The sequence below is a fragment of the Crocodylus porosus genome, unplaced genomic scaffold (assembly GCF_001723895.1).
Source record: "Crocodylus porosus isolate Cpor-Errol unplaced genomic scaffold, CroPor_comp1, whole genome shotgun sequence".
In the NCBI taxonomy this organism is placed as follows: domain Eukaryota; kingdom Metazoa; phylum Chordata; order Crocodylia; family Crocodylidae; genus Crocodylus; species Crocodylus porosus.
Window position 1 is genome coordinate 14,492,800 of NW_017728907.1, and position 23,616 is coordinate 14,516,415.

Below are 23,616 nucleotides of genomic sequence, written 5' to 3' on the forward strand. Positions count from 1 at the left end.
TCCTATGACCCCAGCTGACTTCCTGCCCTTTGGGCAGGGGGCTGGACTCGATGATCTCCCGAGGTCCCTTCCGGCCCTGGTGTCTATGAAATCTATGAAACTATCAATAGAAAAATTGAGGGTTGTATGTTGTTGTTGATGCCTGATTTTACACTGATAGAGTACCATTATGATGTTTTGTTAGATTTCCAGCAGTTGTATTTTCTTCTCTCCTTTTTTCGTTTTCTTTTCCTCCTCTTCTTTTAACTTTTTGCATCATTTAAACTTTGTAAAAAAGTTGCATTTTTTTTTTTTTTAGTCCTCGAAAAGTATTCAGGGGAGAGAGATTGTGTTTCTGCTATTTGGACACTATTCATTTTGCATTTCCCAAGGAGAATTGAATTAGGTTTTATTAGTATATTGGGCCTATAACTTTGTAACCAGGTTTTATTAGTTTATCACACATCAGTATTAGCAAATTGTAAATTCCACTGAAATAAACAAGAAAAAGGGCTTAGGAGCTATGAAGTTTCTGAAAGAAAAAGGTTTTAATCTAAAAAAAAAAAAAAAAAATCTCTACTGCTACAAAACTAAAATATACTTAATCTCTTTAATTCTTTATGTTACCATCTACATGTTTCTTTTTTTTAATGTAGCTGTGTGGGGTCAAGAGGCTTCACAAAGTTTATGATCCAATTTTATGTTCCCCGAGGTCTGAGTGGGTGTTGTAAATGCACGTAACGTTACAGTTTACCTTGTACCTAGAAAGTGCCAACAACAGACTAGAACCTGGCTTAATGTCAAGGTTCAGATTATGGTTCCTGAAAAGCTGATAGGAAGTTTCTTTGATTTCTGTGAACAGTGGATCATATCAGAATGACAAGATTCAAAACACTTTCATTTGCATGTGGGATCTTTTAGCTGTGGGATTCAGTTATTGATTAATTTATTGTTGTTGTAGTGCTGGATACAGATTTCAGGGCTTGTTTACAAAGCCACATGTACAGAAACTCATAATAGTGCCCTGATCATGTTATAACAGTTTGATTTTACCAGTGTAGATTGGACCAAACCACCATGTTATGATGTTGAACTTGTTACTGCCTTTTAAATACTAGGGTCCTGAACCTTCAAGGATCCTTGTGCACTTGTGTGCCCTGGGACTTCTCCAGGGTAAGAGGTGGGGGGTGCCTGTGCTGTGCCCAAAGTCTTACCACTAACTGGTTTGGTGCTGTTTAGGCAAAAAGAACTTTTTTTTTTCATAGCATCATGGCCTCATGCAATAGGGTTCCTATGTAGAGAAGCCCTATGGATATGTATTGGCACTATAGTAAAATGAGTTCATAGACATTTAGGGCATCTTTTGGAAGCCACTCTATTTAAAGAGCCTGCAGCATTTCATATATTCAGCATCTTGCACTTCAAAATGGCAGCAGGGGCACTTGAACTAAAGCTTATTCAATGAGCTTTAGTTCAAGTGCCCCTGCTGCCATTTTGAAGTGTGGGGACACTGAATGCACGTGATGCCAAGGCTGCTGGAGCATGCTAATTAGCATGCACCAACAGACTCAGTAGAGTCTGTTCTGACGTGTTCTAATTGGATTGAGGCGGAGCAAGTGTCGGGCACGTGTATAAGTGCCCTAAAGTCACAATGCACTATCCGATCAACTAATCCAGGGGTGGCCAGCCTATAACACGTGCCATATGCGGCCTCTGTGTGGCACGCAAGAGGCCAAGGAGGAGATGGGCAGCGTAACAGTAGGTAAGAAAAGGAGCAGAAAGCAGTGTAGAAGATCAGGTAAGGAGCACAGGGCAGGGAACAAAAAGCAGAGCAGCAGATTGAGCGGAAGAAAGGATCTGAATGGCACTTGGGGGGAGGGTGCAGGGCTAATTTATAGCACACCTGCCAAGAGGGTGAGCCCCCACTGATCTAATCCAACCTCTAACCCACAAGGACTGCACTTTTTTACTGTGGGGATGTTAACGTGCAGTAGGACAGTTCTTGCGCCTTTGTCCAGCCTGTGGCTGGTCCCTCTGTCCCACCTGGCCCAGGCACTGTCCAGCCTATGGTGCATCCCACTGCCCCTGAGTTTGCAGTGGGGCTGAGGCAGCTCTGCAGCCAGACTTCCATTTTCTGGCAGCCCCAATGGTGCCAGCTACTTCTGGCTGCTGCTGCTGACCCTGGCCCCATGCAGACCAGCCAGGACCCACACCTGCAGTGTCCAAGTCCTGGGCTGAGTGCACAGCTGCAGCCAAGCCCACTGCGCCCTGTGTGGGAGTTGGGGTCCCTGCAGCACCCGCTCTGGACCTGCCTGTCCCAGCCACTATGAACCACAGCAGTGGCGACTGGGCACAAGCTGCTGCTGGGGGGTGGGGAAAAAGCGGGACTTGACTACCTGTTCCTTGCCACTCCTGGGTCCTCCTCGCTGCAGCTGCCCAGAGTCCGTGCCGGGGCTGCCCTGCGGTTTCTCTTCGCTATCGTCACTGCCACCAGCACTGCCTCTGGGCTGCCCCGGGCCCCTGCACCTGGCAGGATGGTGGTAGGGACGAGTTGCAGGGCAGCGGCAGCAAGAAGGGCCTAGCAGCAGCAAGGGAGAGGCAGCAAGGTCCTGCTTTTTCCCTCACCCTCAGAAGCAACTTCTGCCCAGCTGCCACCACCACCACTCTTATCTCTGGAGCAGGTGCTGCAGGGATCCCAACCCTACGTTGCGGGGAGAGTGAGGCAGGGGAGCTGGAGCAGGGGCCGGGCCTGTGTATTCAGCCCAGAGCTGGGCAGAAGCTGCTGCTGGGTGCTGGGCAAAAGTGAGACCTGGTGGCGGGTGCAATTGCCTCCCCCTGACCTCTGCAGGGACCTACTTGCTGCTGCAGCTGCCTGGAACCCATACTGGGGCTGCCCTGCAGCTCCTCCCTGCCAGACATGGGGCCCCAAAATGGCCTGGAGGCAGCGTTGGTGGTAGCAGAGGCCCCAGTTGAGCTGCCCCTGCTGAAGCTGGCACCTGCCCACGCTCATGTCAGCTTTCTGCCTGCCTGTGAGCCCATCCCACATAGGTTTAATCCCTCTGAATAATTAGAGTGGCAGTCTAATAGATGAAGTCACACATTTGATAAAATTTTCATTTGTAATCTTTTCAATAAGCTGCAGATTCCATTTGGGAAGAAACTAGGAAATTGAGCTTTCAGTCCATTTCCTCTCTTTGCAAGGCCACTTTTGATTCTTGATGGCTCTTTACAGTTTTCAGTCGCTGCATATTCCACTGTGTTGCACTTGCATTCGAGCCAATTTAACCAATAAGCTTTAGATGTATATTAATAATTAAAACATATGCCAAAATACTGCTTCAGTTAGATTAAGTCCCTTGGAAGTCCTACAAAAATTGTCCAAATCTGGGTCTGTCTCTTGAAATGTAATGTTAATTAATTCCCACATTCTGTCTGCTGCTCATAGCCCCTCCAGATGTGCTACTAGGATAGACTGGCTCCTAGGTTACAAGCCATCTGGGCTCTGTAAACTGATTTGCACTTATATTAAGCAATAAGTGAACAGAATGCAGAAGAGTTATTAAAGCAAATGTACATTGCCTATAAATCTCAAAGTAAAATATTAAAACATAGTAAATGAGAATGGAATGTGTAAATGAAGACTTGCCTGTTTTTAATGAGTTTAGCTGTGACTCTTGTTTTCAACTAAAGGAGAAGAATTTTATTTCTCTTTCTTTTCCCCTCCCCTAAAATTAAAAAAAAAAAAAGAAGAAAAACTATAAAACTGCTTACAGAAGTATCCAAGGCAAAAACAAGGAAATATAATGTTCTAAACTTGACTGGTCCAAACCACTCGAGCTGCTGTGACAGCTCATAAAACTGAGAGTAGTTTTTAACTGGACTCTGTTTTACATTGCCAGAGTGAATTTTCCTTGCAGGAAGTAGCCCGAAGGTTTATTTAGTTTCCAGACTGCTGCTTTGATCTCGCTGCTCTGTCACTTCTCAGGTTACATAGCTCTTTTTCACTGCAGTAAATCTGCAACAGTTAATGAGAATAAAATTTCCTCCTTCTCACTGATCACATGCTGTTAAATGCCAAACCACAGCCAGCAGCGTACTTGCAGAATTCAGCTGCACTGTACAAAAACAGTACAATCGGTTTAATCTTGTTGTTTTTGTCATTCATTTTATTGAGCTTTCCTTTTTTAAGTGACCTATTTTATCAAGACAAGTGGTTGCAAGGCCAGGCCTGGAAGAAAGATTTAAAACTGTAATAAACTGAAGGGGGGGGAAGAGGGTGGTACGTATAAGCATGCTCATAGGATTCAAAATTAAAACTACCTTGAGTGGTCTTAAAAGGCCTTATAGGTTAGTGGGAAATTCCTTGAGGGTTATAGTACATGTGTGCTTGGGCTGTGAACTAACCCTTACTAAATAAATTAATTTAAATCATTAGTATATAAATTAATTTAACAAGTCAAATTAGTTGCCTGGCATAACTGAAATATAATTAGAATTCTGCTGATTTTTTAAAATTTGACTTTCAGAATCTCTGTATTACCATGCTCAGGTATTCAGATGTTACAAGTCAGGAATCATGGTACTAGTTTTAAAAGAACACACATTTTTGAAAAAAATGGAACTCAGTAAGTTTATGAACTGGCTTATATGACAAAGCCTGGGACAGTGGTGAGCTATATGTGAGGACCCTGGAGAGCCCTTCCAGTCTTCTGTTCCTATGTGCCTTTAGGATTCACAGCTTCAATGTCTTTTCTCCGTGAGGGCTGGAAGCTTTTTCCAATTAAGGCGAAGATTCTTGCATAACAATGTGACTCTGGGATCTGGACGTTTAAGAAAAAAGTCCCCAATATACATTTATATCTGGTACATTCCATAAGTTGCAGTGGCATAGGGAACTCATTGAGCACCCAGGGCAAGGGTATGCCAACTACGGGGGGGGGGGGAAGCAGAGTGGGCGAGAGGAAGGGAAGTCTTACCTTCCCAGGTGATGGCTGCTGCTGCCAGAGCTCAGCATCAGCTCTCCTGTGGCCAGGCTTTCTTTGGAGTGGATCCTAATGCCCTGTTCTTTCCTCCCTGCTAGACATACATGTGGGGAGCAGAGCTGTGCCAGCTCTGGCAAAGGTTCCTGGGGATAGGGGGAAGAGCGCTATTCTGTCTGTCCCACTTGCTCCCCAGATGCATTGTTTGGTGTAGTGCTGTGCTGCCCAGCTCCTGTGGCTGGGCAGGGGAGGTGAAGATCTGGTGCTGCAGCAGACACTCCCAGCAGGGTGGATCTTGGCACCCCCTCATAGTTGGTGCCCTGGGTGGGTGTCTCTCTTGCCTTACCCAAGTTACACTACTTTTAAGATGTGTACTCCAAACTTAGAGTAGGTAGAAATGTTGTATAGGAAGATTTGGGGGTGAAGTCCTCTTTTAAAGTACTCTAAAGTCTTTGTTGCATCAGGGCCAGATGTTGCTCAGACTTCACCGTGGCCCACACTGGTGTTCAACCAGCCAGAATTTCATCCGTGTTCTGTGTGGTAAAATATTCACAAGTTTGCTGATCAATAATTAACATTCTTTCCATTTTTGTTATGTGCATGGTCTATTGAATGTCACAGATCCCCTAGTAATGCTAACTTGCAGAAAGCAGTTCTAAAACTTTTATTGGCCTCTGCTGTAAGTCAAATCAAAACGGACTTTTTTCCCCAGCATTTTTTCTGGGCTTTTGATTGTGGTCCAGCCTTTCATTATGTATTTTGTCATGATGTAGCTGGGCACATGGGATGTGTGCTGCTAACTGTGTAATGTACTTATTAGCCAGTAAAGCAGTCCCTAGCACAAGGCTTTGTCTGTTCCTTAGTACTGATGGCAGGGGCCAACACTGCCATTAGCCAGTTGCTCTCTGGCTAAATACAGATGGTCAAAAAGCTCAAGGCTGAATCGATTGAATCTCTGCAGGTTAGTCTAAGCTGCATAGATTGAATGATAAGCTGGTGAACAGACATTCACTTTTGATTTCAGAAATGCAGCCACATACCTGCAGTGGCCTAGACCAGAAGCCAGGGAGCACTACACCATGCCTCCCTGCTGGCTGGATCAGACAGCTTGGGCCAAGGCTAGCCTGCTGACCCTGTGTGTGTGTGTGGGGTGGGGGGGGGAGGAGGAGGAAACTTGTAGGAGAGGTGCAAAGCATCCTGGGATGCGGAAGGACTGTGAGTTAACTTGAATCTGGAGGGGATCTGGGACAGAAGTTCAATAACCTATTTAACTTAAATCAGTTAAATCTGATACTACATCCGTCTAGATTTATCTTAAACCAGTTTTGGCCATTATGAAAGTGGTTTATATGCACTGGACTTCTGTTGTGTTATAGATCTGAACTGGCTTCTGATCACTTATTCCAGTTTGTGTGTAATTTCTGTCCCTAGTCTTTTTGGGAGCCTGAGAACTGCATTTTCAGTTTCAGGGCACACTTCTAACAGCACTTCTTGCTCATTGGCCCAAATGTGCTCTCACCCAGCGGATATGGTGAGAAGCAATTCGCCCACGGAAGACATCAGGGCTGTTTAAAAAATGTTAACCCTAAAGATTTGAGGCCAGATCCTAAGCCCAAAGACCGAATCTTACCCATTTTTCTTGGCTATTTTCGGGAGCATCTTCATTGCCTTTTATTGCCTGTCTCTCTTATGTTGTTGTCCCAATGTTTCGCTGTTACTTTCAGAAATCAGTACATTTTATTGGTGGGTTTGCTTCACTTGGAGTAACCCAAAAAGGGATTTGTTTTTGTTTTCTCTTGGGATAAACTAATTGAAAAATAGAGTTAAACACCTGCTTTCTCCCTCCTCCCCCACACCACACTTAAGCCCCAATAATGTTCAGGGCACTTCTCCAGAAAGCAGGAGATCTAGGTGTTAGGCTCCACCAATCCTCACCCAGAGAGGGTTTGAACCTGCATTTCTCTGGCTTAGCATAGATCTTTAATCGCCAAACTACAGGTAAGACATTATCCAGGATGTCCCTCTCCAGTGCTCCTTTTGAAGCTGAGTCAGCTTTCCTAGCATTTAATAGTCATTGGATAAAATGGATGGGAAGGAGGACAGGCTAAAAGAGAAGGGGATCAGATGATGCCTGTCCTATGGCATGGTTGTTATAGCACTATGCTGGGAAATCATAGGCATACAAGTTTAAACCCCTTCTGGGTGTCCTAACCACTTCGCTATGGGACTAAAACATGGGAGAGTTGTTATCTTCCATCTCCCATTTCTGGTCAGCTCTGTTTTCATGACTTCAGCATGCTGTATGTCCACAATGGACATATAGCTGCATACATGCTCAGCAAGTGCATAGCTGCTTTAGCATGATCAGTCTGTGTAGGGTTAAGAACACTGCAACCTGTATGCACGTGCCAAAACATCCACTTACACGGCTAGAAAACTGCTTTTTATACACATAAAGGGAAACAGGATTTCACCCTGTAGTCAGACATCAAGTCAGTGAGGAAGCATGAAGGTGAACTGAGGTTCTCTCCACGCCCAGGCTACACTCGAATCAGTTGACAGCACTCCTTCAGTGAGCTGAGTTGGCAGGTTCTTGGATGACAATCCTGCTTTTCAGCAAGACTTGTAACTGGTGTCAGTTGGCTGAGTAGCACCAGTTCAGAGTTTTGTTCTAAGAAATGTTTCACAACTGGGTGGTAACAATCACTCCTCAGTAGTGTACTTAAGAGCTCTTTTCCCTTGATACCTAGCTGGACTCTCGCATAGAAAGCACAGTGCTCGTTCCTCCCCAGTTGTCAGATTTTGCTGTTGGTCTGTAATTGAGAGCAACAATAGGATTTTGTTAAAACATTTTTATGCTTAGTGCCAAATGGCACCATGAAACTTAGAAACTTTGTGTACCACTTAATCCAGGGTTGAGAGTGATTGACATATGGATAACAAGAGGGTTAAGCTATTTTAATGAATGACTGAAAGGTACAAGTTTGACGGGGTTTTTTGGTGCATAATCTCCTTTCAAAAGGAAGTAGGCTAAATCAGTGTTGTTGTATCTCCCACACAGCCCGATTTAAAGTCAGTTGTTTTAGTTAGGATGTAAAATCAGTCCTTAATTTGGGCCAGTGCATGAAACTCAGCCTTGTGCTTTCCAAAGAGCACCAAGATATGTCAGAGATTCTGTCACATGTTTAAATAGCTTGGTGAGGTATTGGTTTTGGGTTCTAGCTGGTTATTTTATATAGAGTTGTTTTCTTTTGGCCAGTTAGCAATTAAAGTTGACAATAGTAACTATGTTTAAAGAGAGTTTATATGTTAGCTCTTTTAAATCCTCTGGTTTTAGCCTCTTGAGTTTGGTTATGTTTGTAAACTCTTCTCCCATTACTTTCCACCCTGCAATGCAGACTTGGAAAAGGGGTTCTTCACAGTTACAAAATACATGCTGCAATTCATCTTTTTCCAAGATGAAATAAATGTTCTGGCTGGTAAGTCATCCTTGTAAGTGATCTCCTAAAGCCAGTTTGTGGGGGGGGGGGTTCAGGAAAGAGTACAACCCTTTCTGTAATTAAAATGCTTCTTCCAATGTCATTGGCTAGGGACAGACATTACACATAAACCAGTATAAGTGATGAGAAACTGGTTTAAACCTGTAATAGAACAAATGTTCAGTGCACATAAACCAGTTTGAAAATGGCTGAAACCAGTTTGAGAGAAACATGGTTGAATGTAGTATATCAGACTTAACTAATCTGGCTCAAACTGGTTTATGCAATGTCTGTCCCAGACCTTTAAGTTAAACCAGACACCCCTCTGCTACCTGGCTCCACAGAGACTGCAGGTTGTTTCACCTGCCTTAGATTCTGTGCTAAGTAGGAATTCCCCCCTCCCCTCTGCCTTACTTAGAGGTGTCTGTGTATTAGCCAGCAGACCACATATTGGCTACTGTCCCTGCTGTGGCAGAGGACAAAGGCAGAATCAACAGGTAGCTGGTAATATCCCTCTGTTTTCTTAATGGGGTGATAAACACTGAGTTTGGACTGATAAACACTTATCAATTCCCTGCTGGGCTAGTCAGTGTCTCCCCTGCAGCTCAGAACTGTGGAAGGGAAGGGAGGGCTGCTACAGTGCCCCCCCCAGCTTCTAGACTGAGCTACTGCAGGCATGTGCTTGCACGTTTGGGATGTCTGTGCAGTTACAAACGGATTTAGCTTAGTCAGGTTAGACTAACCTGCAAAGATTGAATCAATTCAGGCTCAGGCTTTTTGGGTGTCTGTCCCTAGCCACTGAAAACTGCCCTGTCATTCAAGGGATCATTACAGTTCTGAGGCCACAGGTCTGCACTCCTTCACTGACAGGGCAGGCATGATCTAATTAGAATTTGTTGCAGCTTTTCTAAGAGAAAAGGGGAGAAAGACTAGCAGGCTCTAATGTTTGAATTTGGAGTAAGTCTGTGTCTGTCAGGGAGTTGCATTAGGATTGCAGTACCACTGGTGAGAGCTAATAGAATATTTCAGTTTGATGTCCTGTTCATTTATTTCTTCCAACTGAGACTTCCCAATGATGTTTAACAGTTTGGCACAAGACTTCCATCTCAGCATCTCGCTAATACTTTCTGAATAGGATGCATTTTCATGGAAGTGCTACAACTGTTAACATTAGCACTGCCTTAATAGCCTATTTAATATTCTGTATTGTAACCAAAAAAGATCTTTGATCTGGAACTGTGATGAGCCACATGTTTAACCTGTTGAACTCCAGGCTGTCCATATCATCCAGCTGTAACATTAAATAGAAGTGCTATTTAGGTGGTATCAGTACAGAAAAATAATGTTAGTTGAACCTTTGGTCACTTATGCAAGCAGGTGGTAGTAGGGCCAATATTTTAAAAAAAAAAAAAAAAAAAAAAAAGGAAAAGAAATCTTGTGCTCACAACTTCAGTGGGTAACATCCATGTAGTCTGGTGTGTGTTCAGTCTTAGCTTACCCCGTCACCTATGAGAGAGAGAGATTTCACTCAGGAGCCTTGTTTAGTCCCAAAGTTATCTCCATAGAGGGAGGATTCATCTCAAACCAGTTGGACAGGTGTGGTTTTTGGGGTTGTTTGGAGTATATTTGATAGATCCCAGATTTATTGGGGCCCTCAAGACTCCTAGCTTACTATTCCCTCAGGATCTCTACTGCCATTGGTTACCTACCTGTGTACTACTTCCTGAGTATTCTCCTGAGGGGAGGACAAAGAGGGGCTGATAAGTGGTATGCCATTGACATGGCCAGCATTATGCCAGCATAAAAATGGTAGTACATGTACAGCTCGAATGCAGCTGGAAAATCTGCAGTTGACCACATTAACTTCAGTGAGGAATGCCACAAGTGGGTGGGAATGGTGGGCCAACCTTACCCCCATGCAGCCAGGCCCTCAGGATCAGTAAAAGTTAAACCATACACAGTCTATGTGGAGACAACTTTTTTCTCTGCTCCATTCCATTGTAATACCCAGACACAGAGAAAAAGAGAGGAGATAATGGGATCCTTCAGTAGAACAGGCTGGTAGCACTCTTTGTTGTTAAAGTTGTCCAGTGCTTTATGTTTTAAGATCCTGATTTCAGTGGCTTATGACTTTACCAAATATCAGTTTTCTGTTATAGGCTGATTTTTTTTAACTTTGGTTAAAAAATACTTCAGCCATTTTTGAGAGCAAGTTTGAATAAAAGTATTTTGCTTTACCTATATTTTAAGCAGAAGTCTGGTGTTTTGTTTTGGGGGTTTTTCCGACCTTTTTTTATTTTGAAAAAATTCTAGTGCTCTTGTCTTTTGGAGCAGAGACTTGTAGTCTGGTAAAAAGGTAGCCCTTGTGCCTAGAGGTGCACCAGTGCATCAGTCTGATATTGGATTGGCACAGAAATAAAGATAATTGATTGCATTGGAAATCGGCTTGATGTGGCCTATAATTTGGCTGATAGCTGCATGCATGCATGCATGCATGGGCATTTACAGTGCAGCATGCAGGCAGGAAGGAGCAGAGCCTCGCAGCTTGGAGAGCTGCATGCAGCTGGTAAGTCTGTTATGGTGGAGGGGGAGGGAAGGGATGTGGGGGGTAGATCAACGCCTCCATGTTGAGGGAGGGAGTGGGGCAGGGGCTGCCTAGCTGGGGTTGGGGTGGGTGCAGGACCTTGGAAGGCATGGATGGGGGGGTGCCCCCAAATCTTTGCAGGGTGGAGTGCTGCTGTATGCATTGTGAGAAGGCATGGGGGGGCATGTGCTCCCAGATCTGTGCAGGGTGAGCTGGGGCTGCGCTCGAGGTGGATGGTGGCAGTGCTAGGAGGGGCCACTATGGCGGGGAGCTACAGTGAAATTTGGAGTGGCTGCAGCTCCCCAACAGTGCCCTCCCAGCACCACCACCACCTGCCCCCCATGCACCAGGAAGAGCCTGGTGCAGCCCTGGCCCCAGCCTGCAGCTGCAGCCTGCCCCACCCTGCCCTGCAGAGATCCAGGACCACACAGGAGTATGTGCACAGCAGCAGGAGTCTTCCTCTTGCTCTGCACCCCCCGGGCAAGACATGGCTCCATTCCACGCCCACTCCACCCCAGCTGAGCAGCCCTAGCCCCACTCCCTCCATCACAGGGGCCTTGATCTGCCCTCCTCCCCAGTGCCCCTTCCCTCCTCTTCCGCCACAACAGACTAACCAGCTGCGCATAGCTGTATGGGAAATCGGATTGGTATCGGCTGATATGCCTCCTTAAAAATTGGCTATCGGTATCAGCCCCCAAAATCTCTATTGGTGCACCCCTACTTGTGTCCAAAAGATTTGGTTGTCCCTGTGAAAATCTCCCTAACTTTGTCCATTTTGTAATTCTTCGAAAAATTGCCATGTGTTCATAGATGTCATAGACATTAGGGCTGGAAGGGACCTCGGAAGGTCATCGAGTCCAGCTCCCTGCCTGAGGGACAGGAAGTCAACTGTTGTGATAGGATCCCAGCAAGATAAGCATCCAGTTTTCTCTTGAAGATGTTCAGTGTAGGTACTTGAACCACCTCCAGAGTTTCCATATTTGGAGCAGAAGCAGGTGATTGGGTCAGGCCCAAGCGTGGCATCTCCAGGTGTCCCAGGGAAATGATGTAGACATATCAGCAACTGCTCCTAGGCCCAGGCACCATGATAGAGGAGAGTATGTGATTTTAAGGGACAGGAGTTGGCAGTAGACTGAAATAAGGGGCCCAGGATAGAACCTAAGATTCCTGAATTGTATCAGTCCTCTGCTGTCAGCAAATAGCTGCAAAGTCCAATGGCAAAGTGTCTCATCCCCCTTTTAATGTTGGTCTACAAAGACTTTGGCAATCAATCCACTACCATTTTCTATTATCCTGTTAGCTCAAGTGGCAGAGTTCTGTACAAGAGATCAAACCATGAAGGTTTGTCATAGGATAGAATTATTTTATTTTAAAAATTTGGAAATTTACACCAAAAACAAACAACACCCCCTCCCCTGAGTGTGTACTAATGATACACACCATCAATTACATGATCCTAGGCAGTTTGTCTGTAGGACACTTGCCTCAGTCAGTGCACAGGGTGGTGAGACAATCCTGGCTAATAAAGGAGACTGTTGTGTAAAACAACTGCTTAATTTGTTTCGGGAGTAGTGAGGTCTGTGGGAAATGATTGCAGGAAGAGAAAGGAGGGTCTCATGGGTAAGAGGGTAGAACACTGCCTTTGTAGACTTGGATGACCTCCCACTCTATGCCAGCCTGTACCACAGGGTTCCTATATAATGCTGCTCAAGTCAGGTAAACCAAACTTCCTACAGATGGCTAGCAGATTTGCACTCCTCATTTTCTGAGTGCCTAGCCAAAGGCTCTGCATCTAATTTACAGACCTGATGAGGACTTAGAGCTACAAGTGAAGCCAAGGGAAGTTGTGCTTTATAAGGCTGGCTACTATGAGAAATCAAGTCTAACATGTTTTAAATGGGGTACCTAAAATAAGTGGATACTTGCATCAACCTTTCTGTACATCAGCGTCACATCTTTAAAGATAAATGAATCCACAAGAGTGTTTTGAACATTCATTAATATAGCTGTCCTTTAAGAGAGTACAGCTCATAATGTGCATGGAATGAAGCCAGGAGGATGGGGACAGGGCATGTGATCATATAATTTAGAACCTGCAATAAAATGTATTAACAAGGATCATACAGGCAGCCTCACTTCAAGTATCCTAAATTTTAAGTGTGTGGCTTTGCAGTCTTAATTACATGTGTTAATATATTTAAACACTGATAATTATATACAGAAAAACTACGTGTAAAGAATATTAACATTAGGCACCAGGACATGGCTATATGTATCATTTTATGTACCTAATACAGGCACATTCCCTATCCCAAAGCTTTTATCCAAGCTAAAGTTGAGAGAGAGAAAGTATGCGAAAATAAACATCAAATAGGGAAAAGGAAGGTGGGGCTGTGCAGCTCAGAACTGAAAATAGTTGTGGTTTATACTTTAACGTCATGACCAGTAATGGTAGAGTCTACGGTTACAGGACATGTTATTACATATAGAAACCTCTAACTTTTTCAGGGCTTCTCAGTTTCTATATTGCTTCCTGATATCCCCAAATTTGCTCTCTTATTCTAAGGGATGGAGAGAATTCATGAGCAGTTGAGCAAAAAGAGAGAGGAGCTGGCTCAGTAGACTAAGTACATGATCTGTGGGACCCAACTTCTTTCTGATCACTAGAGCCCAAACTAGGAGCAAAGTGACCAGGAGTGGCTACCATCCAAAGGTTGCTCAGTGGTAGTCATGCTGTTACTTTTAAAGTAGGCATTCATATCACAAAATTATCATCTCTAGCACTTTTTTGACAAGAATCAACAGAAAGCCCAATGAACTAATGGGCTGTGGCTACTGAACAGTCCTCCCAACTGAAGACAGCCATTGCCTCCAAATCTGGGTGAAAGTATGTCATAAAAGTGGGTCTGGGGGGCAGCAGGCATTGTGTAGGCTGTAATTTATCTGCAAATAGAGACCATTAGTCTTACAGTCTTTCAATCTAGTATCTTTCTTTAGCACTTAAAAAGGAGAGCCACTGGGAAAAGAAGAAAAAACACCACCATAAATGGTGATAAATTCCTGGGTCTCTAGTTGGGCCTCATGTATTTATAAATAAGAACCTGCACCAAGTTATACATATTATAATGCAGTGCTTATGTCTCAAAGTTATGGAGACTATTGCTTTGCTTTCATGGCTTTGGTACCCCTGAGGAGAAAAGAAAGCCCTCCAGCATTCACTTAAACATAATTTATTCTCTCTTGTTATCCACAGAAACTTGATACAGCATTATAAATTACAAGGTTTTATGGCACAGGGTTTTAGAGTGGGATGGCTAAAATGGTAACCATACCATATGTTATCAACCATACATACCATCATAGAGGTAACAGATGGTTTTTCAAAATTTGATTGGTAGAACGCTAAGGATAGGTTTATTCTAAATTCTGAATACCTGTTGTGTGGCAGTAGGGGAAACACTTGCATCTTTAAAGCTGTCATCTTAAAAAAGAACAGCTATGCAGAACACTGGCAAGAAAGAAAGCATGCTAAGAGCTGGCATAGAGGAAGTATTTGCATGGGGAGTACAGCGGTCAGGGTTTCAAAGGACCCTGGACGCTCAAAACCCCATAGGCCTAGTCCTAATTCCACTGAAGTTGATGAGGGATTTGCCAAGCCAATAGTGAGAGCAGCTCATAGGCAGCATATTTAGGCATGCAAATAAAGCCCAATCAGCAAAGTGCTTAAGTGCATGGATAACATTAAGCAAGTGAGGAGTCCCATAGAGGTCAGCAAGGCCACTCCAAGAGTATACAGGTGTGTACACACCTTAGCTTTTTGCCGTATTGAAGTACAGCCCCTTGTAAGTGTGCATATATTTTAATACCGTCATAAATGGAGATCCTTTGAAAACCTATCCATATTGAATGGTGTCCTGCCGCTGAGTGCAGGAGGGGCTTAAAATAAAGCTGGGGTGTCAGGTCTCTAAGGTAGGACTAATATTTGAGAAACACAACTGTAGTTCTGACTTTTGACACTGTATGAACAGGGACAAACCACTGAAGTTCCCTTATTTTTTTTAAAAATGTGTTTATTAATTAGTCCAACTTTTATAACAAATTTAGCATTGAAAAATGCATCCAATCCCCTAAAATATACATAACAAAGCTTTATCTTCCTTCAACAGCACTTTCTTAACCCAAGTCAGTGTTCAGTCGTGTTTTATTTTTCTTCTCTTCTTTCAGTCTCTGGCAATTCATTTATGTTTCAATCAATGTTAGACTTTTATGTTTCTTCATCTGTATGTAATAATTTGCTCTCTCTCTTCCCTCAGAACTTTACATAATATAAATCTTCTCATCTTCTACTTGTCTCCATTTATACATTTAGAATTTACTCCAAATTTGTTCTTAATCATTAGCTCATAGAACTTGCATTTGCCTTCATATTCAAAAACATTTCTCAAACTTTCAATTTGGAGGCACGGGAATATTCTTTTTTTAAATCGAATGCCAAGAATTTCCATCAAATTTCTAAGTAAGCATCTTTTTTTCTTTCTTCCTTGTAGAACACTGGCTTGATGGAACAACTTTTCCGCTACTAAAACTTCCTAAACTTTTTTAAAACCAGTCAGTGATTTTAGGGGTGTCACTTTTTTCCCAGGTTTTTGTTATTGAAATTCTTGCAGCCATTGGAAGATGAGTGATCAATTCCTTATGACTTTTATATGTCACAGAGCTCTCAGAAAAGTTCAATAAGAGCTCTAAGGAGTTGTCTGATAGCTGGCATCCTGTTATTTCCCTCACCTGGGTTCCCATTTTCAGCGGGCAGTAATTTTTGATGCCTCGCTTCTTAGTTTTCTCACTTTGAATAAAAGCCAAAAAATTCAAATCTGGGTTCGTAGGCTTGTAAACCCATCTTCAGACTCCTCAATAAAAGCCCCTCATCGCCTGCTTTTGGGGCAGGAGGTCATAGCCTTTCCTTCCCCATATTGACCTTGCCACATTCCTCCATACCTTTGTCACTTCAGAGTTTGATTCCTGTTGTGAGTGCTGCATGAGGCCATATAGTATATAAAATCCATTCAGAGAGCAAAGCTTGTGCAGAGCACAGCTGCTTACTGCCTCTTACGTAGTATTTCCAGCAGGGAGTACGTTGTATCCACAGTAGAGGATCTATACCATGTTACCTACCTGCGGATTTCCAGATGGACTTCAAAGGTTTAATGTTGACCCATAAAGTCCCAAACAGCCTAAGACTTGCTTATCTGAGACACTGATTATGCTAAAGGAATTAGTACTTGTATTAGAACAAATTGTCATTGCAGCACTAGTGCAGATGGAGCTCAGGTCTGTACCACTACATTGTGGAAATCTACAGAAAGTGGCTTTGCACCATGGCTGGCTATTTGGGCAGTACAGGTGCTAACTTTTCCCGTGTAGACTAATTGCAAAGAGCCTTACACTCCCCCTCATCATACAGCTGTGACTGGTAGAGGCACCTGAGCTCAAACCCAGTGAGGGCTGTCAGCAGGGCTTTCTTCCTTGCCCCATTGTCTAGAATAGCCAGGTCTTCCAGACCTACTACAAAGCCTACCTTTTTTTCTCAGGCTGTGGGTGCAGGAGGGTCCAGTCACAGTCAATATTAGGATACTGTGCGGCATTTCCTGTTTTGGGGTAATGGGGACATTGCTAGTTTTATTATTTTGATTTGATTTTAAATTGTTTCCAAGTCACCTAGGACTCTGGATAGGAATTTTATTTTGGATGTTATGAATCAAAGTAAATATCAATAAATAAAGCTGTTAAGAAATCTCTCTTCACTCATGCACATTAGGAACATTTTCCTCTTTGTCATGTGTACTTCAGTTCCCCGGCAGTACAAGCAAATTGGAAAGTTCAGCTGTCATTCTGGGAAGGTCATAGATCACACTAGCAGCCTGAGTAATCCAAGAGGTTTTAAGTATCATAGCATTTAGTTTAAAGTGAAATTTGCTCTGACAGGGGCTGGCAGACCAATAGGAAAAAGAAATATTTGGGCTCAGAGAAGTGCATGTGTAGAGACCGCGAGTATAACTGATGGCTGGAAATGATTTCAGTCTAAAAAAAACAAATCATTAAGAGAGTGCATAGGGGTAAAATACACAGTTCATATTTTAAGGGTCTCAAAATGAACCAGCAACTGAGGTTAGCATTACATAGTAATTAGCTGTGCTGTTCACTGTTTAACTCCATAAGTCCCAGGAACTACAGTAGACAAGCCACACAAACAGCATTGCCTTAATTGTGTTGTGAGGACAGCACCAGCTTCTACCTATCTATTAAAATAATTTCAAAAACTAAAGATACCTGGCATGGTTTGCAGACTAAGGCAGTTTCTGAAACATTCTTGTCCCAGGTCCTTAATAATGTGCTGTTGCTTTCTATGCAGTCCTAAGTAAAGCTCCCATCAGTCATCAATCTAAATAGTGAGTGAGTGGTTAGTGGGAGGGAAAGACCCATTTTTGGAGAAGGGGTGTGGATGGCAGGGTTACTTTCTTAATTTCATTAAGAAAAGCCCCTGTTGTTTTGGGAGGATGGTGGTGATCTTTTGTCTGTAAAGCACCCAGCACCTTCTAAGCACTATTTAAGTGTTTCTTTAACAAGCATTAGCTAAGAGTAAGCTTTGGATTAAATAGCTAATGTTGAAGTAAGAATATAAGGGGCAAGTTATGATCTCAGTCTGGTCACTAGCAGGCAGGTGTTCACTTTCTAAACTCCATCATCACAGTTGACTCCTTGATTGCCAGCCTTAGCTGAGATGCCACAGGTGCAATGGAAGGTAGATCCTGAACTCATTTCTTCACCTTCAAAGTGACTTTTTCAGGTCTGGGTGGAGGCATGATGCAGGCCTGAGGTATGCATGCACTGTCATAGTTCTGCCTGCACCCAGCCAGACTTCAGTTCTGCAGTGAAGTCTCTCTACCACCATCCCAGTCAATTCATGTTTTGTCCCCAGGACTGAGGGGTGTGGACCTTTGCTTCTAGCCCATCAGTCCTAGTCGAATAGTGAGGGTAGTACTTTTCAGGAGCAGTACCTTCATGTAAAAGCAAAGCTAACATTTTTCCAAGCACAGACAGCTATTCATTTACCTATTCATTTACATAGTGGGCCATTTTCTGGAGAATGTTGATCTAATCAAGGTGTTCTAATACAATTTTATGTTACCCTTTTTTAATTCAGTGTCTGAAGTGGTTATCAGATGGTCCATCTCTTACAGGGTTTTTTTCAGGACACTAAAGTATGTCTTAACTATTTGTAAATAACTAATACTCCTCTAAATTTAGACTTTAGGAATTGGACCTAAATACTTACACATCTGTACAAATTTTAAAAAATGATTTGTTGAGAATGTAATTGAAACCATGTTTTTTCCCCGTTCCTGTTATCAGCTTAGATGCATGCATGTTGTTTGAATAAGGATTCTCAACTGGAGTGGCTGGAAATGTTTGGCCACAATGATGGGGAAGTAGTGCCACCTCATGGTACAGTGACAGATTACAGTACTTCTGACCAGAACAATATTTCACTATTTTTTTTAATAGAGAGAGGTAGCTAGCTCTGTTAGTCCAAAGTCAGGCAGAAAACAGGGCAGGATAGCACCTTAGAAATTAACAACGCAGAGCAGCATGCCTCTGAACAAATTAGTCTCAGACATGCCACTACACCCTGCCTTATTTTTTAGTACCACATACAGCGATGACTGAAATGTGGACCTCAACCCAGAGACGGCCCCTAAAATGATGTTATATGAGGTGCAGCCACCTTCATAATTAATAGGGTGGTTTTCCCTCTAGAGTCTTCAGGAGGCAGTACTTTATCTTGAACCAAGCAGCCATATGGGACCTGTGTCTCTCATTCCCCGTTCTACCACATCAGCATGAAAGATGGCAACAAGTTGGCTCTGTTTTAAGTCACAGGTATGAGGTCTGGGTGTATGCCTATATGCCAGTGAAGCATTCAGGTGGCCAAAATATGACTTTTTGTGGTAAGAGTGAGTAACAAACAAGATGAGTTCCTGAGTGCTACCACAATGTGAATAATTAAAAAACCTGTCCAACAGTGATGTCACTGCAAATTCAGATAAGTCACTGCAAAATAAATGAGATCTAGAACCACATTTTCTGAAAATTATACTTGTTTATAAACTGGCTCTGTGGCCTAACCTAGATGCACAAACCCTGGACTTCTGCCATTACTCCAGCTTTATGCTTCTACACCGCCATGGACATCTGTGCACTTAAGTTAGCAAGACAAAATGGAGAATGTGGTTCCTGATGTTCAAAATGCAGGATATTAGTAACTCCTGAGATCATTTCTTCTGATCAGTATACTTCACTTTTCATCATTTATTCAGTTTGTTTGTTTTTTTGTTTTGTTTTTTTTACTTGAAAACAGGGTGGTCCATTTCACCAGTGGTTTAAGTTTGTTTAACTCTTTGCAAAAGCTCGGTGGCCTGTATGCAGGAAATAATACCTCATAACAGCTCATCTGAGGCCTATTTGTCCAATCTCTCTGTTTCTCTAATGCCAGTCACAGTAGAAACTAGGTGGTGTTGGAGACTGGTTGGAATCCAAATGGTAAGCCAGGGAGGGAAGGTTGTTCTCTGACCTTCTGGTATAATCATATTCCTAGTGCAGGGTCTGGTTCTTTGAGGGATAGAAGAGAAGAGGTACATCTCAAACAGTGAAGATGGGACCCTTTCTGATCTCTTTTTGGAAAAGCCCTTTTGGGCCTTAAACCTGTTGTTGAAAAAGTTCTACCCTTTATTGCCTATAGCCTGCTAGTTGACTGCAGCTGCTGAGGAGTGAACTGAAAAGAGAACCCACCTCAAAAGATTACAAGCCATTCTTTTCCAGTTGTTTCTCTCATAGGGTATTACCTTTGCAGTTTTGCTTACCAGCCACACACTATTCCTTTGTAGGGTGGGAGAAGCTTTTTCTGAACCAGCCCTCAAAAGTCTCTCACTTTCTGAACTGCTGGGGCTTCCCTCAGACAGACAGATTTTCTGATTAGATAATCACCAATGGCTCTTTTCTATACCCTGGACACTTGCATATTTCTAGAAGCAGTGTCTTGGTGATGATGATAAAGTGCTGGAACAAAGTCCTTCCCACTTCTGGTCAACGCCAGTTTAGCCCAAGCACTTAAGCATGTGGCTGAGCGCTTCATCAGATCAGGACCTAGAATATTACCATTGTGTGTGTTCTCGATTGTATTATTTTTTTACATGTTTATGCTGTTGCAGCTTAAGTGAACTTTGTTTAGCATGTTCAGCATGCTAGCAACAATAATAAACTTCACCTTTTCCCCATTCTAACTTTTTAACTACTTTGGATGAGAAACTCCACTCTTTTGACCTGTCACTAGTCAGACACTAAATTTAGAGAGATTTCTGCCTATCTCTGTCTGTTTAGGTGGAAGTTTGAAAGATAACCTAATCGTTAATTCAGTATCCTGGGAAACATTTACTTTTCTGTCTCTGCCTTCTCTGTGAAAGCTATTGGTGATTATGGGATATCTGGTACTTCTGCCTGCAGAATGCTTGCGCCACCAGTATCTGATTCATTGCTTTGGGAGAGTAGAGTATGAAAAGTGATACCGTATATGAAGACCAAATTACCATCTGTCTTGTTAAGACAGAGGTGTTTAGTACATGATAAATTCTCTCCATCCTTTGGCTGTCAGTCTGACATCCCCTCTGAAACTGCATTGCATACTCTACTTACAAGGCCAAAAACGAGCCACTTCAGATTTCCAGCTGGCATTTTCCCAGTGACTTTGGGATGCTCTCTCCATCATTCAGAAAGAAACTTGGCTGTTTGGTTGTGCTGACGGTCAGCTTTGCATCCACAGCCATTTTCTAGCAAATTTATTTAAAATACCCTGTGAGACAAGCCTATATTTACTCCCATTTTATAGATAGACACATGGAGTCACACAAGTGAAGGGCACTTTGCACCCAAAAGCTTATCTGACAACTCTCCCAGTTACATTTTTTATTGGGCCAACTATATATCACAAAGAAGCTATGCCTCACCACAACATTCACAGTAGAGCAGAGAACAGGTTCCAAGAGTCCCTATCACTCTGTCTTCCATACTGCATCAGAAAGTGTGGCCCGCAAATTTGGCTAGTTACATACTACAGGCTGTCCAGTTCCCAGTTTGCTATACTTAATTAGAGTGAGCAAACAAGTCTGTTAAAAACTTCCTTATTTCTGTTTCTACTTAAGGGGTCATATTATTTTCTATAGAGATATTACATGATCACAAATAGGAGATATCTGAACAAGCTAGAGCGGGAGAGAGGTACCTCACAAGATACTCTCTTAAAATGTGGTGTACCTGTGGAGAAAGGTGAAGACTCCCAAACTAAGAGTATATCCTAGAGCCAGTCGCCTGTATTTCTGACAAGCCAGAACATCATTTTGTTTCTTCTTTCTTTTCATAGCATTGGAGTGGATGGATTTGGTCAGCCAACCGGTATTCCTAGCCGCCCTGTGACTGCCTATGGATACCGCCCAGATGAACCTTACTACTATGGCTATGGAGCTCGATAAAGCAACTTACTGCATACTCCGGAGTGTTCTCCCTCCTGCTCCACTAGGAACAAGTGTGCATAGCTGGCTTTAGATCATTCCTTGGAAATGCATGATTATACTGTGACAAGTCTGTGTGATTATGTATCCTTTAGTATGCGAACCTCGAGATTAGCCTGGGCCTTGCTGGCTCTAACATTTCAGTGACTGTGTTCACTCCTTAGTTCTCAATTTATAATTTTTGTACAGTATTTGTCATGTGATTTGAAAGCAAGTATTGAAAAACTACTAGACTGGAAAGTAAACATTACACTGTGTATATTAAGCAACTAATTTAATTTCTATTAAATACAAAAACTACACAGTCAGTGCAGTGACATTAAGTGATTATTTTTTTTTTTTTTTGTTCACCAAATTTTTTTTGATGTCTCCTGTGGCAGATGTTAAGTGAAATATTCTTAAGTAAGCCTCCTACAGGGAACACTGCTAATCTCTCGTATCCAGTGGCACTGTTTGGAAACGTTGGCCATGTCCACGCTGATAGTTAAGGTCCCTCTTAAGAATGCTGTAAAGTACAGATTCACGGACTATCTACAGGACAAACCCTAAACTTAGCACTCAGTAGCAGTCCAGTCTGACCCTGGAAGCTATGCTGCTCTTTTAGGTTCAAGAATTTTTTGGGACCATGTTCACTTGCTAGTCCATCCCAATTCTGTGGTATGTTCAGAACTGGAATTTACCCAGGTGTGTAGGTTTGAAGTCCACTTGCCAGTCCACTCAGCAATCCTGTAATGCCTGGGTATAATACAAGCCTGCTTGCTCACCTGCTTCTTGGAGAAGGAAGGATGCTGAGGTTCCTATATAAGATGCTGCCCTCTAGATCTTTCTTTTGGTGGTTCTATCTTAATCTCTGGTTAGGGGCTTTTGAGTGCTATCATAATATATATAATAATGCAGAAAGTTTTGAAGTTCCCAAATGTCTCTGGTTGCTAAAAAAGAAGAGCATTCTCTGTAGCTTTCTCCTTAAATCATCTTGCCTGTTGTCAAAAGGGAGGCAATATCTGATTGAATAATATCATCCCTCTCCCACTATCTGAATTTGAGCCCTAGTCTTCAGCAAACAGCTCCAGCAGCATTAAAGCTGACATGATCCTGGTCCAGTGGCAATGTGTAGGGGGTGTACATGCACCCCTTGAGCACTGGTGCACCCCCTGACAGGCATTCCCTGCTTAGGCGACAGGCAGGAGCGCTGGTATGTTGTGTGTCGTCCGTGTCCCCCTCCCCCCCCCGAGATTACTGGCTGGGAAGTAGGGGCACCAGGAGAAGTGTCACTGGCACTTCCAGGTGTGCTGCTGGGACTTCCGGTTTGGTGTGATCGGATGTGGGGGACCCCGACACTCCCCCGCCCTTGCCCCACCCCCCAGTCGCTGCCTCTTCTAACTCGGGAGGCACCAGTTGCCCGTGTCCTGGTTAGTTTCCACAGATGAAGTCTGAGAGAGATCTGAGTAAGAGAAAAGGCATTGGAAGACCAGACTGCATGGCCTTGCTCTCAGTCCATGTCTGGAAGGTTATGCTTACAGCCATTCAGATTAGAAAGTTATATAAATGGAAACATCACTGCTGATTAAATTAGTACCCAAATTCAGAAATTTTGCCACTCCCATCTATTTAGGGTCATAGAAAAACACTTAGGTGAAAACAGAAATTATTTGAGGGTTATAGAAACAACCACAGCAGGGAAAATCTACAAATAAATAACTAAAGTATATGAAACAATCAAGCATCTATCAGTGGTGGAACAGATAGAATGCAGTCACCTGCCTGAACTGTGGCTGATGTATGGCAGCACTTAGAATAAGAGGCAAAATAGGGCCTAACCAAGGCAACTCCTTCCCATTGCCACAGGCCTAAAACTTCACAGGAGAAGTTTCCCACTGAGGACACCAGGACTCACTCAGCATGTCTTCTCCCTGCAGCCATGCAGGCCTCAAAAAGGGAACTGTAGGCTGGAAGAAGCCGGGCAGCCTCTGAAACAG

General features: G+C 43.1%; 1 protein-coding gene across 2 annotated transcripts in view; it reads left to right on the top strand.

Moving 5' to 3' along the window:
* KIFAP3 (kinesin associated protein 3) overlaps positions 1-21,948 on the top strand; it is a 106,584-nt gene extending 84,636 nt beyond the window's left edge. Inside the window, exon 20 of one of the 2 annotated variants that reach the window (XM_019530819.1) lies at positions 18,837-19,363. In XM_019530819.1, coding sequence (XP_019386364.1) covers positions 18,837-19,041 — 205 coding nt within the window. In that variant the 3' untranslated portion in view covers positions 19,042-19,363. Of the gene's footprint in view, positions 1-18,836; positions 19,364-21,492 lie in introns of those variants that run through there. The other variant, XM_019530820.1, reaches the window with a different exon arrangement.
* The last annotated feature ends 1,668 nt before the right edge of the window (positions 21,949-23,616 follow it).